The following is a 14,389-nucleotide window of genomic DNA, read 5'->3' on the forward strand; positions in this document are numbered from 1 at the left end:
GATGGAAACGGGGGCCAGGGCAAGCAAATCACTCCAGCATCCCAAACAGCACCCTGTCATGGAGCTGATAACAAATTCCTCCAGTTCCCAGCCCCAGCTGCTGCGGGGTGACACGCGACAGCCACGCTCGAGGGGGGACAGCTTGGGGCAGGGAGCGATGAGCTCCCCGTCCTGCCCACCCCTTTGCCACAACCTGATAAACCAAGCCAGCTGCTTGGCTGCATCCTATTTTTTTTCCCCAAAAAAACAAGCTCCCAACCTAGCCAAGAGCAAAGCTCAGGGTGCAGGGAGCCGCGGTTGCTGCCCTTCATCGGGCTCCTCACCGGCCCTGCCGCCCTCCTCCTCCTCCTCGCCCAGCGGTGCCGGGGGAGCTGCCGTGGCCGGGGCAGCCCAGGGGAGCCGGGGAGGCTGCAATTCATTTTAATAAACCCGGAGCAGAACGAGGAAATGAACTGGCAGCAACAGAGCGGGTGATTAATCAGAGCGTCCCCCAGCCGATTTCCACCTCCCCGTCTTCATGAAGGTTATTTACCCGCTAAGCAGCGCCGCGTGGTGCGCAGGGCACCGCTCTCTCCACCACCTCCCTTCCACCTCTCCAGGGCTTGGTGCTGGGGGCCGGATCCTGCTCCGCATCCCCAGCCAGAAAAAAAACCCTGTGCGTGCAGGCACACGGGCACGCACAGCTCCCGCTGCATGCGATGGGCCAGCGTCCTCCATTAGAGGTGGATTAATTATGCTGTACAACACCCCAGTGCTAAAAGGAGCTCGAGAACTCACTGCAGAGAAGGAAACGAGCGCCTCTAAGTGTCGGGTGCGTGCCCAGCGCCTCCGCTCACCCGGGATGCTCCTCGCCCCAGCTGAGCACACGGGTGCTCCTTGTGCCCCAGCTCGCTCAGGACGGGATGGAAAAGCACAGCCCAGGCCCTGATGCAGCTTTTGGGGAGTCGCATTTGCAGGGGACGGACCTGGTTTCTTTTACACCATCGTCGCCGTGGTCATTCAGGAGAAAGTGGGTAGTGCTGAGGCTGGAGAGCCAGCAGACAGGGGTGGGAAGGAGCTGGAGCGTGCCAGAAAGCTCTGGCAGTGACGACAGACAGATGCTATCGCAAGGAGGCGAGAGCAGGGATTTGAGGGGAGGTTTTTCTGCATGCAGAGCTGCGAGGAGTGATGAAACCAGCTTGGACAGAGGATGCCGCATCTGCAAGTTGTTCCGCTGATGTACAGCTTTAATTAGGCAATGGCAGCTAACGAAGGACACGTTATTTATTTATGGAGCATGGGAGCGACGAAACCCCTGCCAGGGATGCGCCAAGCCCTCCCTGCCAATGGCTTTGGGCTGGTGGGGAGGGGATGGAGCAGAACGGGGCGCACAGGAAGGGAGCACAGCACGGGGCGAGGAGAGCACAGCACCCCCAGGCAGGGGCCAGCTGGAGGAGGGCAGGGGCTGCTGAGACCCCATCCCACCCAGGGCTCTGCAGCACCACTGCCAAAACCCTCCCAGCAGGGCAAGAGGAGCCCGAACCACAGCACGAAGCAGACACACAGAGATCCTGGGGCAGGCAGAGGGGGAGCTGCTCAGCCCCCAGACCCACGAGCCTCATCCTGCACCCAGGGGCACCCCGGTGCTCCCTCCGTGCCCCCATTTTGGCTGTACCCTGCACAAAGGGTGCCCCAGCACTTCGCAGTCCCGGGGCTGATGCAGGAGCCAAATCTCTGGCTCCAGCCCAGGAGCGAGCATCGTCCCTCGAGGGGACAGGAAAAGGCAAAACTGTGAGCGCAGCCGTGCCCGGGGAGGCAAACGCTTTGCTGAACCTCTGAGCGGAGCCGCCCGCGCTTAAAGGTCAGCGGCAGCGTGAAATGGAAGTTGCCTGATTTTCATTTTAAGCATGTCCGTGCCATAAACCCACTATTTGAATAACAAAGAGCGACGGCGGGCAGGCAGCGCGGGGCAGGGCTGGACCTGACATCCCGCGGGAGCAATGTCCCCGTGCTGGGGCCACCAGCGCCTGGCAGGGAGGTGGGGACAGCGAGTCCCAGGGCTCCCAGTTGAGCTGAGGGCCGGGTCCCCACGCTGGGGACACCGAGGCTTGAGACAGGTCCCCACTGGGCCACCACCAGTGCCAGGGTGCATTGGGGCTCGGCAACATCCCCCTGCATGGTCACGGATGCTTTGTCCAAGCAGCAAAATTGGAGGAGAAAGGGAAAAAAAAATAGCCCAACCCACCCCAAAACAGCTCCCCCCGCTCCTCCAGCTGTCACTCTCCTGCCTCCTTCCTCACTGCCTCCCTCCCTGAAGTGAGCATTCAATCTTTTTTTGTCTCGGCAAATAGCTTTTAAGTTCCTCCCGCTCTCTCTAATTTATATTATTTTAATTATTGAATAGCCCTCTCGCTCGTCGCCTGGAACATTAACACGTTTTTTTTTTTAAAAGGGACCCAGAAAAATCAAACTCCATCAGCGATCTGTTTTTCAGTCTCTGCTAACAGCCTCCAGCCCTCCCAGGAGGGCGCAGCGCTCCGCACGCCGGGCAGGAGGGAGGATGAGGAGGGGGAACGGGAGGAAGGCAGCCAGCCCCCGAGGAAGGGAGGGTTTCGAGGCTCGGGAGGGGGAGGCAGCGTGCGTAACGCCAGCTCGGGGCTTCCACCGCTGCCGGGCGCGCAGCCTGTTTGCATTTCTCTCTGCCTTTTGCTGCTGAGGGGGCTCTTGTTCAAACATTCGCTCTAGCCCCAGGACATTGCTGCGGATAAATAAATGCACAGCGAGGGGGATGTAATTATAAACTCCTCGGTTTTCCTGCAGCTGGAGCGGAGGAGAGCGATGGGAGAGGCAGCCCACAGCCAGCGCCACAGCCACAGGCACCCCGCTCCCCTCCGCGCACCCAGGGCCAGGGGCAAAGCCAGCGGTGTCCCCAGTTTGTCCCCGGGCACAGAGCGGTCGCCACCGTCCCCTCCTGGCACCCTGCAGCTGGCAGCAATAAATGCAGCTCCCATCCCAGCAATAAATGCGGCTCCCCAGCAATTTGGCTAAGGTGTCACCTTACCTCTGGTCCCCTCAGGTGACACCCCAGGAGAGGGCTGGGGAGCTCCCCAAGCGAGGCTGAGCCCTCTCCATCCCTGGGGGGTTCTCAGCATCCACTGGGACCAAGCCCTGAGCAGCCCGGGCTGAACCCAGCAGGGTGCAGGCGGCTGGGATGGAGCCCCCCGGGTCCCTTCCAGCCCTGTGGTCTCATCCTGCACCCTGTCCTGAGCTGATTGCCCGTCCGTCCCCCCGCAAGGCTCCCGGCAGGAATGCCAGGAGCGTCAGCATCCCACCTGGCCACGAAGCCGGGGGAGAAGACAAAGCCTGCTGCTGCAGCAGCGTCACCAGAGGGGGACGGAGGAGGGGATCCCTGGGGACCCGGGGGAGGCAGGAAAACGCTTTTAAAGACACTCGCGCTCCTGCCTGCCCCCAGCTGTGGAGGAAGAGGTAAGCATGCAAAAACCTGGTGAAACCGCCGCGTTTTTTCATGGGTTCAGCCCCGGTGGAGGTGTCCAGGGAGCCTCGGGGGGACCCGTACCTTGAAGAGCCGCAGGATGTTGGCCACCATGATGGAGACGGAGCTGCCTGAGGCGCCGATGACGCCGACCACCCGCTCGGGCTTGGTGATGATGGGGGGGCCGCCGTTGACGCAGCGCACCTCGGTGCTGTCCTTCTCGATCAGGGCTTGCACGAAGGTCAGCGACTGCTCCAGGGCGTGCGTGTCCCGCGAGCACGTGTCCAGGATGCGGGCGCCCAGGGTGATGTTGGGGAGCAGGTCGGGGTCGTTGTTGATGCGGTCCAGGGCGAAGAGCATGGCCTCCAGGCGGTGGATGCCCTTCTCCTTCTTCAGCTCCCCGCAGGCTTTGCCCTCCGCGCCCCGGCCGTGCACGGGGAAGAGCCCCCCGAGCGTGATGTCCCCGTCGATGCGGATGGAGTTCATGTGCGGGTAGCCCTGGCCTTTGGGCTTGGCGGCACCCCCGGGCGCCCAGCCCCAGCTCCAGGCACTCAGGAGGAGGCAGAAGGAGAGACGCTCCATGCAAAAACGACCCCCGCTCATCGCCGAAGCCGTGCTGGGGCAGAGCGCGCGGCCCGAATCCCGGCGGCGGTCAGGCGGCGAGGCGGGCACGGGTGGGTGGCATGGCTCCGGCGGCTCCGTCAGCGGCTCCCATGGGTGCCGGCAGCCCCCAGGGTGCGGTGAGCAGCCGGGCTGCAGGTGGGTGCCAGGACCGGCATCGCTGCGCCGGGGAGGAGAGGCAGCAGGGGTTGCCCAAGCAGAGGTTCGGGTCCTTCTTGCAGAGCCCTTGGGAGGGAGAAGGGGGAGCAGGAGGAGAGAAAGAGGGGGGAAATTAAACAGGAGCATGGAGAAGATGTCAGCCATTCCAAGGTTTCAGCAGGGAGCCCGGAAGAAAAGATTTGGGATTTGCTGGATTTGTGAGTCACGCCAGCTGCTTTGACTCAGCCCCAACAGCGCATCCGGCGCAGGGCCCCTGCCGCGCTCAGCCCCAGCAGCAGGGCCAGCTTGGCACGGGTTGGAGGGGAGCCCCGGGACCCGTCCCATCCCAAACCCCCTTTGGGGAGTTATCAGGGTGGGGCAGACCCCAGGGCAGTGCTCAGAGAGGGCCAAACCCCAATGCAAGCACAGCCCTGGTCCCAGCCACCCTAGAGCATCCCTCCTGCCCCAGGGTCACAGCCAGGCACGGGAACCAAGCAGCCCCCTGAAAGCTACGCTGCAAGGAGACCCTGCACTGATCCGGGGGGGACTTTTCTCTTTAGAGAAACCCTCCTTCCCTGAGCACCCCCTGCTGCACCCCAGGGACCACAGCCCCCTTGTGTCCCCATCGATGACCCCAGCCACAAGCAAGCTGCTGCCATTAGCAGCCCGCCTGCATCCCCTGCACGACCGGGGTCAAGATTGGAGATACCAAACAAGCACAATCCGAGGGATGGGGCAGCCAGGGGCTGATTCCCAAATTTCTTTTCCATTCCCTGCCATGAGGCCATTGCCACCGCCTGCCTGCATGCCCTGAGCACCGCGCTGCCAGCCATGCAGGCGCAGAGCCGAGATGGGTCTTAAGCAAAATCAGACCCAGCCTGGCACCGAAGAAACCAGGAATTACATATCCAAAATGCGCCCCTCAGCACCGCGGCTCGCACCGCTCTCCATTCGGGCTGCTGAGCTCTGCATCGGCCACTGCTTCTTTGCGAGCATCGGGTATCGACAGCCTCCAGCGGGGAATATCGACAGCACCCGCCCAAGCTGCGGGGAGAGTTTGGCTTTCTGCCTGCCCCCGGGCAGGAGAGCTGAGGCTCAGCGCAAATTAAAAGCAGCCGGGATGGGCAGAGGAGAGCGGCTGGGTGCGAAGGTGCTCGGCCCCGAGCTGGTGCCCCTGGGGGGGGATGGAGAGAGCCAAGGGCTCACGGGGAAGCTGGAGGCAGCGCTGGAGGTGAAGGCACAGGGAGTGGTGCCCGAGCAATGCCTCATGCAGCAATTAACGAGCAGCTCTGCTTTTTAGCATTTCCAGTCCACTGGAGCCCCGGGTGCCCCAGCCCACCACGCCACGATGCCCCTCGGCTGGGCACAGGGTGCTGCGATCCCGGCTCAGGAAGCCCAGGGCTTGCTGCAGGATCCGGCTCCTGCTCCTTTGAGGCACAAAGGTGACCTGGACGCGTGCGGGATCCCCGATCCTGCTCCCAGACGGCTCAGCACGATCCCACCAGCACAGCGGTACCACGGACAATTCCTCATGCTGGGGAGCGGGTGATGGTTCAGACCTGCCCCAGGCTCCTTGGGGATATTTTTTTGGTGACAGCACCTTTTGTCAGGCTGTGCGCACACCCACACCTGCATTCCTTTGCCCCCCAGCCCTGGAGGTGCCCCTGGCCCAGCAGCACAGCCCCTGCCTCAGTTTCCCTCCCTTGCAGCCCGGCTGCTGCCTCCAAGCAGCCACCGACGGATGCTGCGAGGGCAGCGCATGATTAATGCAAGGCACCGAAAAGCAGAGGAGAGCGAAGCCGGCAAATGCATTCCCCAAGCAGGACGGGCTGGAACAGCGAGACCCGAGAAGCAGCCTCAATTCCTCTCAGCTTGAGCTCCGAGCCCAACAGCCGAGCCTGCGCCCGCCTGGCCGGATCCTCAGCCGGCCCCATGGGGGGGCTGCTGCTGGAGCCAGGCCCCGTTACACCCGTGGAGGAGCCGCTCGGAGCTCCTCACCCCAGCTGGGAGGGCCCTTGCCTCAACTCACCTCCATAAATTATGCACATCCCTGCCTGCCGGAGCCACTTGAAGGCCCATCTCCAAAGCGTTTCTGACAGCCGGGGCTTTTAAGCAAGGCGAATTACCCGGTGCCGAGCTCTTTGTTTCCAAAGGCAGCAGGCAGGGAGTGCTGCGGCACAAAAGCCGCCCCACCGCCACCTGCAAAGCCATCTCCCACCAGGACAGCCCCACGAGCACGTCCCTGCGGGACCTGGGGTCAAGGAGAGGGACCCTGGCCCTGTGGGGACAGTGCCACCTCCCCCAGGGCTTTGCAAACACCGTCCCGTGCATCGGCACCGGGAGCGGGGCAGGGGAAAGCGGCTCCTGCTGCACCCTGGAAGCGGGCAGGGTTCTGCTACGAAGAGGCAGGGGATGGGGACAGCCAAGGGTGGTTTTAATGCCACAGCCCCCCCGTGCAGCCCTGCGCTGGGGCAGGCTGCAATCAGGTTATTTCTCCCACCCTCGCCCCAGGAACCAGGTTTCTGCCCATCGGGGGCCGGCGCGATGGAGCTCCACGTGGCACGCGCCGAGGAAAAGCCTCCTCGCCCCAGCCCGCAGCGGAGCCCCCAGAGCCCACAGCCTCTTCCTTTCTTCTTTTAAGCTTTTTCCTCTCTGTTCTCTCCCCTTTGTGCCTCCTTTGATCATGTAATCTGAACGAACTGAAGGTAAAAATATCATGGCAGGCAAGAAAAAAGCACAAATAATGGGGAGGGGAGGGGGAGAGCTGGTTTGAATCCCTCGCCGAACCATTAGGGAGATGCAGCCTGAATTACCCTACAAGCCTATGCTGTGTGCAGCCCGAGCAGTCTTCAGAAGGGGCAGGAGAGCCCCTTCCCCACCACTCCTCCCCATGGCCCCATACAGCAGCTCCCCCAGAGCCCCATTCCTGGTCCCAACCCACACCAGGAACACACCCAGCCTGGGGTGGTGCTGATGGGCACGGGACCAGTGATGGGTGAGTGATGGGCTCTTGGCAAGAAGGAGGGCGAGCTGCATCCCCAGGGGGTCTTCCCCTCCTCCCCGTAAGGCCAGACCCCCACATCTGGAGGGAGACGTGCACCAGCACCAAGCTCTCCATGGAGCAGGGAGCACCCCGTGCGCACGCTGTGAGCAGCGAGGTGAGGGAGCCCAGCTCCTGCTCCTGCCTGCACAGAGCCTGCACGGCAGCACTCACCATGGGGGAACAAAACCACGCACATTTGCAAGCAGCGGGGTGCAGGTACGCATCCCAAACAGACCGAGCTTGGCATTATCAGAGCACCAAAGGAAGGAGCAAAGCTGCTGCCTCCCGCCTCCAACAAGTGCTTTGTGGGAGAGCAGCGAACCTCTCTCACCCTCATCCTGGCCCTGCAGTGGTCAGATCCGAGCTCTGGCAAGAGGTGCAAGGACTGATCCAAGCGAGCATATTTCCAGACCTGGCAGGAAATCCCAGGGATTATTGCCCTGCCTGAGTCAGACAAATCCAACAAGCATCAGGAGCTGCAGAAGCAGGCGCTGGGACTGCAGCCACATCTCGCTGAGCCCCAAACCACGGCAGGACAGGGAGAGCCATGGAAGAAGCGCTTGGCCCCTGCTCTGCGGGTCCCCACCGCCCTTGGGCCATGCAGTAAATCCCACATGGTGGCATCCTGCTCCCCTCTAGCAGTGTCTGTGCCACTGAGCCACCGGCCAGCCCTGTGGCATCACCATCCTCACCAATGCCCACAGTGTGGGCTCGGTTGGCTGGGAGAAATCCCAGGCTGATTGAAACCCCCCGGATCCATCCTGGTGCAGCCTTCCCTGGCCACAAGCGGGCTTCTCCACTCGTAGCTCCTTCCCGCAGCTCCTCCTGTGCTTCTTCAGGAGCTCGGTGCTGGCCAGGGCTGCAGTGAGGCACAGCTCGGGCTCGCTGCGTCCTGCAGAGCCCCGAGATGTCCACGGGTGCTGGGACGCAGCTGCAGTGCTGGGGTGCTGCTGGACACACAGCTCTGCTTCCAGACAGACCGACCTTACCCAGGGCTCTGCTCCTCCCAGGACCAAGGCTGGTGCATCTCCGGGTGATGTGCTGCATCCTCCTTGCACGCATCACAAGGAATTTTGGCAAAATTTCCCTTCCCCAGCCTGGCGCTGCCACAGCTCCAGGGACAAACTGCCCAGAAGGACCCCGCATTGCTCCCAGGAGAGCAGCTTCGGAGGCAGAAGCCCAGCCCAGGATGCTGTGCCCATCGAGGCTGCAGGGCTCGGAGGGAGCCCCCCTGGGCAGGTCAGAACCGGGGGCTCCTCACCTCGGATGGAGCCCCCAACCCCCCCTGGGAGCAGAAGCAGCTTGCTCAACACAAGGATTTTGCAGCGAGGAAAAAGCTCCTTCAAAAGGGCAAAGAAACAAATAAGGAGAGAAAGAAACGGCTGATTTCTCGCCACCGCCTGGCTCCCTGCAGGACTCCCAGTCAAAACCCAGTTATTTCACTGCCATTAGCTCCACGGAGCCCCGGCTGCTGCAGGCGAGCAAGTTCACATCTCACGTGCCACCAGGCCAAGTGCCGGCTAAGCACTAATCACCGCGGCTCCATCGCTGCCGGCAGTGGCAAAGCCGAGAGGCCACAGAAATTCGGCTCCCAGGCAGGGCTGGCAGGAGCTGGGGGCTCAGCACAGGGCACCGCCGCACCCCGCGCCCACCTCTCCGAGCAGACCCCGCTCCCGACACCCACCGGGCTGCCCCCCGCGCCCACCGCACGCCCCGGCCCCGAGGAGATGTCCCTGCCCGCACCCCGCACGTGCTGCTGCCGGCTCCTTTTGGAAAATCAAGGCCATTTCTTTGCCCACCTGCTCATCCTCCGGCAGGCAGGGACAGCCAGCGCGCGGCACAATACCCCAATTAGTGCACGCGAGCTCTTCCTCACTCACAAGCTATTACGGGGAGCTTCGCTTTGGCTCCTGCTGGTTTTTGGCTGCGAAGGCTACGAGAAGCACAGCAGAATTCAGACGTGGCAAGGGAGGGGAGGCCAGGTTAAGTTCTCCCTCAACAGGCAAAACCTTCAGTATTCAGGTCGAGTTCCCCAGCATCCGGGCAGAGGAAAAGCAAGGCCACGGCTCAGCAGGCAGCGGAGAGCACAGACCCCGGATTTTAACGTCAAAACACACCCGGCGCACCCGGGGACGCAGCCCCCTTCGGCCACCACCCGATGGTTGCACGGACCGATATTGCAACGCTTGCACAACCCCAGCTCTACCTCCCTGCAACGAGTTCCTGCAAACGCTGGGATCTGCTGCCACACTCGGGTGTTTTGCAGAAAAGCCGCTGCTCCCCGTGGCTCCCGCACGCACCACGAAGCGCTCGCAGCCCCACGGCCATGGGGACCCCAAAGCCAGCCCCACGCCGGGTGCCACCACCTCCACGCTGCCCCAGAGCCGGGCCCGGGGGCTGCTGCAGTCCGAGGAAAAAGGCTCCCACTGGGCGCAGATCACTCGGGGAATATTTATCGTGCTATATATACACATCCTTAACTGCAGGCAAGCTCTCTCCTTCCCCCTCCCTCCCCTTTTGCAAAGCAGGCCATGGCTAATCCCTCAGTTTGAAGGATGGGCTCGCACGGCGAGGGGAAGGCGAGGAGGATTTGGCCATGGAGGAAGCGTCGAGGGCAGCGTCTCACCTGGAGAGAGGCGGCGGAGAGGCAGCGCAGGGCTCCTGGCGCAGCCCCGCAAACAGCTCCGGCAGGGCGAGGGGAGGCGGCGGTGGGAGTAAGGAACCGGTGCTCATCCCCGCTCCCGCCACACGCAGCCAAATCCCACAATTAATTTTTGATCACCTTCTGCAAACTGGGACGGTGCTGGCTTGGAAGGGGAGCGCAGGCTGAGCGCCAGTGCCCGCAGCGCCGTGCGCCGATCCTGCTCCCCGTTGGACCGGCACCCTGAGCTCCCGGGCTGACGGCACCCAACACAGAAAGCCCCCCGGGGGGGGAAGAGACCCCCATTTTCCCATTTTCAGCCAGGCTTTTTGCAGGGCCATCACCAGCACAGGGGCCCAGGAAATCAGGCCACCCCATCGAGGAAGCCCCACCGTGAGATGTGAAGCCCGAGAGGAAGGGACCGTGCCCGCGGCGGGCGCAAAGCTGGGGCGGGCAGCGGGAGCGGGTTCGGGTGTGTTATAATTAGGACCTGCCACATCTTCAAAGCCGTTGCCGTTCTGGGAAGAGCTGGAAGGGGGTGGCTGAGCTGACAAATCCATCCTCCTCCTGCCTGATGCCAAAGTTGAAGCACGTGACACCCTGTTTTTGGGGAGCCAGCAGGCTCCTCCGAAGGGTGTTGCTGGCCCCCGGGTTGCAGGGTCAGGGTGGAGCTGCACCTAAGCTCCAGATCCCAGTGTAAAACCCACCTTGAAAGCCCTGCCCGACACCCTGGGGTGCAGCTGAGCGCCAGCACAGCACCTGCTGTGGTCCCCAACATGGACTCACCCGTGTCCCCTGTCCCTGCTGCCCATGGGGACCCGCTGCCCACACGGAGCCGCTCCGCACGGCAGCCCCAGCGCGTCCCCCCCTGCACCCGCCGTGCTGGCACGGAAAAATCCCCGCTCCCACGAAGCGAAAGGGAGGGGAGGAAGCGAGCCTTTTCTTTTGGCACTTCTCTTGGCATTTGCCCGAGCTCCTCGCTGCATTCAACAGATCGGTTCAGTTCCCTTCCTCCCCTGGCCGTGCTGCGGGCGAGCAGCCAGCTCCAGCAGCTCCTCCAACCACCCCAGCCGAATTTTGGGCATCTCCCACCCAGCCCCAGGTCACCCAGCAGCGCGGTGCCTCCCTCCGCAGCCTCTCCATCACGGATTTTGCTGAAGGCAGCGGGCTCTTCCCCCAGCCCGAAGCAGCCCACGGCAGAAGACGCCGGCTGGCAGAGCACGGCAAACTCATCACACCGGGAGGAGGAGGAGGAGAAGCGCGGCCGGGCGAGGCGGTGGGAGAGTTCTCCGTTTTTTTTCCCCCCACGGCTGCCAACTTCGGCTCCCGCAAGCACCCAAAAAGCACCGAGGAGCCGGAGAGCTCGAGAGAGGAAAACAAACCCAGCAGCGCGTGTGTGCGCACAGCGGCTCCCTGCCCGGAGACGGGGCTGCTCCAGCATTTTGGGGGGAGGATGTGCAACCCCCCCCCCCAAAAAATAAAACCCCAGGCTGGCACCTGTCCCCAGCGAGCTCTCTCCCCTGCCCTGCAGGGGCTCTGCAGCCCCAGCCGTGCCCGCTGCAGTGAGGCGGGGGCAGCACCCGCCTGCGCCCCCCCCGTGCCCCGAGCCCCTTCCCAGCCCGCAGCGGTGCCACGCTGGGGGACAGGACCCTGGGGTGTCCCCCCCCCAGGGATACAGGCGAGGGGCAGCGCTCCGCAGCCCCACAACTATTAATAATGCAATTAGTCGGGGAGGAGGGAGCCGGGGTCCTGCCGGTGGGGACAGCTTGTGCCTAGGGGGGGGGGGGTGAAGGTGGGGGCTCCCTGCTGCAGACCACGCTGTCGCAGCCCCCCCTTAATAAAATAAGGAAAAAAAAAATAGCCGGAGCAGAGAGCGGGGGGGCTGCAGGAAAAAGGAGGAGGGGGAACCCCCAACCCCTTTCTGGGAAGGTTTTTATTTCTGGGGGGGGGGGGTGGGCACCGGGTGTCCCGGGGATGCGCCGCGCCCCCCCCCCACCCCCCCCGCACTTACCCGCGGGCAGCGCACGAAGTTGGCGGCGGCTCCGAGCCCGGCTCCGCCCGCGGCCGCTGCCTCCGGCCCCGGGGGGGCGCGGGCAGCCCGGGGGGGCCCTGCGGCATGCGGCGGGGACAGCCCTTACCGGGGACAAGCCGCGGCCCCCCCCCCCCGTAGCCCCAGCCCCGGCCCCGGCCCGAGCGAGCCGCAGCCGGGCGGGACCCGCCGCGCTCCGCAGCCGCGCTGAGGAGGAGGAGGAGGAGGAAGAGGAGGAAGATGAGAAGGAGGAGGAGGAAGAGGAGGAGGAGGAGGGCTGGGGCCGGGGAAGTTTTGCATGAAGAGGCGCTGGGAAGCCCGCTGCGGGGTTTGCCAGCCTTTTAAAGCACCAGCGCAGCGCCCCGAGGTGGTGATGGGGAGGGGGGTCCCCACTGCTGCCCCCCGTTCTGGGTGGGGAGAGCCCCCGGCAGAGCAGGGCACGAAGGGTTCAGGCAGTGCTGGGCAGAGGGAGGGCGATGCAGGTGGCCCCTCGGTGCCTTGCTGTCCCCAGGACCCCCCCCTTGGCACCGAGCACCAAGGCACATTTTGCTCATCCTTGTCCTCTCCTGCCCCTGCCCATCACCTGCAGCCATCGTCGCAGCCGGGAACATAAGAGCAGCACTGACAGGCCTCCTGGACCCCGCCGTGCTTCCCACGGGTCACGTTCTCTCATTTCAGCCTTTGCAGAAGCAGGGGAACCGTGACACCCGCGGGTGCAAAGGGAGCAGCCTCGCCGAGCCCTGCGGGACCCCCACCCGGGCAGCGCAGTGCGAGGTGTGAGCACCAGAAGGGTCCCGGGGCCCACCCCAGCTCCCTCTGCATGCCCAACAGCTGGCCCCAAATTTCCCCTCCCTGCTGAGGGAGCAGGGACAAGGGAGGAGGCTCCCACCAGAACCACATCGTCCCAAGCTGTCCCTTCCCAGACACCCCACGCAGACACCCCACACCGTGCACACTCCCCGGGCTGCTCTGGCATCGCCTTTTTTGCCACCAAACAACCCACTGGGCCCCGGCGGCTGCGAGGAGCCCATCACGGCCCGTCAATTCATTAATCCAGAGAAAACACGGCCCCCTAGTAATGACCATTGACACATTAACTGCTCCGATCCATCACAGTAACAAGTGCGAGATAACCGCGCACCGCAGCGCCTGCAGCGCTCACCTGCCTGCATGCGGGGGCTGCGAGCACCCAGACCCCGTGGGGACCCCAATCCCTGCACCTGGGGGGGGCTCACCTGGGGGCACAGCTCTCTGCAGCTCCTCCTGACCCTCCGACCACCCAGACCCAAAGCGCAGCCCCCCCAAAGCGCATTCCCAGCCTCTTCTTCACTAGGGGTTGATTTGTGTTGCCAACGCTGGCACGGGGTAAGCTGTTCCCGGGGGGGCAGGACGCAGCAGCTCAGGGCTCGGCGCTGTCGCCCAGACCCCGCTGGGGATGCTGGAGAGGAGCTGCTTTTCCAGAAGCTCTCAGGGCTGCCTGGCTCCCGGCGCAGCGCCCTGGCCAGGCCTTTGAAGGAGCTCCGTGCTCTCCAGCGAGATGCACTCTCCTGAAAAGCTGGCCAGCCGCCCTCCTGCCATTAAAATAAGTGGCAATATTCCCGTGGACTCGGATGCTCGCGGGATCGTGCCCAGAGCGCTGTCTCCTGCAGAGCGACCGGGCTGTTGTAGTGATTTCATTTACAGCGAGAGCTGGAGCAGTCGGCATTGTCATTCTGCTCTGGTGCTGGGGAGGGCGGCCCTGGGAGGCACACGGGCCCCTCCAACCCCCCCCCATGTGTGCACACACGGTGTTCAGCCCTCATCTGCACCAGTACCGATGCCATCCCCAGAAACCCAGGCAAAAGGACCCCTGCGTCTTGCTTGTGCTGCAGCTGATGGGGATGGAGCTGTGCTGTGCCCCCCCAGCAGCAACGTCCCAGCCCCAAGAAGGGCTCCAGGACAGCGGCTTTCTGTCCTTGGGGGCTGTGAGCTATCTCCAAAAGGTTCTCAAGAAGAGGCTGAGAAAAAACAGGCTGATGCAGGACACGTCTGTCCCAGGGATGTTTAGGGGTGCACAGGTGGAGCAGTGAGGATTTTCCACCCCAACTGCCAGGGCAAGGATGCGCCCAGGGGTTATTTGGCTCAATTCACCAGCAGAAATGCACGGGCAGGAGCAGGGTCTGTACCCATCAGTGCCCAGGATCACCAAGCCCTGGGGGAGGCCAGGAGCCCCCCACCTGCCCCAGCACAGAAGAGCCTTGGGGCAGACCCTGGGCACACACAAAGCCAGGGCTGAGGGGGCTGCAGCCCCCGTGGGATAAGCCGGGCACAAATCCCCTCACCAAAAGGAGCTCTCGGAGGTGCCCCGAGGTCAGCTTTATCCTCACTGCTCTGGGTTGGGCGAAGCCTCCACTGCAGGGGGATTTCAGAGACACGTGCTCTGCCTTCGAGGTGAAACGAGGGCTT

At 63.6% G+C, this 14,389-nt stretch overlaps 1 protein-coding gene across 1 annotated transcript in view; it reads right to left on the reverse strand.

The window, feature by feature from the left end:
- Positions 1-12,066, reverse strand: part of GRM4 (glutamate metabotropic receptor 4) — a 43,766-nt gene extending 31,700 nt beyond the window's left edge. The window contains exons 1-2 of the mRNA XM_027444875.3: positions 11,927-12,066; positions 3,557-4,318 (exon numbers count right to left, since the gene is read on the reverse strand). Of these exons, the coding sequence (XP_027300676.1) occupies positions 3,557-4,075 (519 nt within the window). The 5' untranslated portion in view covers positions 4,076-4,318; positions 11,927-12,066. The remainder of the gene's footprint in view (positions 1-3,556; positions 4,319-11,926) is intronic.
- Positions 12,067-14,389: the final 2,323 nt, after the last annotated feature.

The sequence above is a fragment of the Anas platyrhynchos genome, chromosome 27 (assembly GCF_047663525.1).
Source record: "Anas platyrhynchos isolate ZD024472 breed Pekin duck chromosome 27, IASCAAS_PekinDuck_T2T, whole genome shotgun sequence".
In the NCBI taxonomy this organism is placed as follows: Eukaryota; Metazoa; Chordata; class Aves; order Anseriformes; family Anatidae; genus Anas; species Anas platyrhynchos.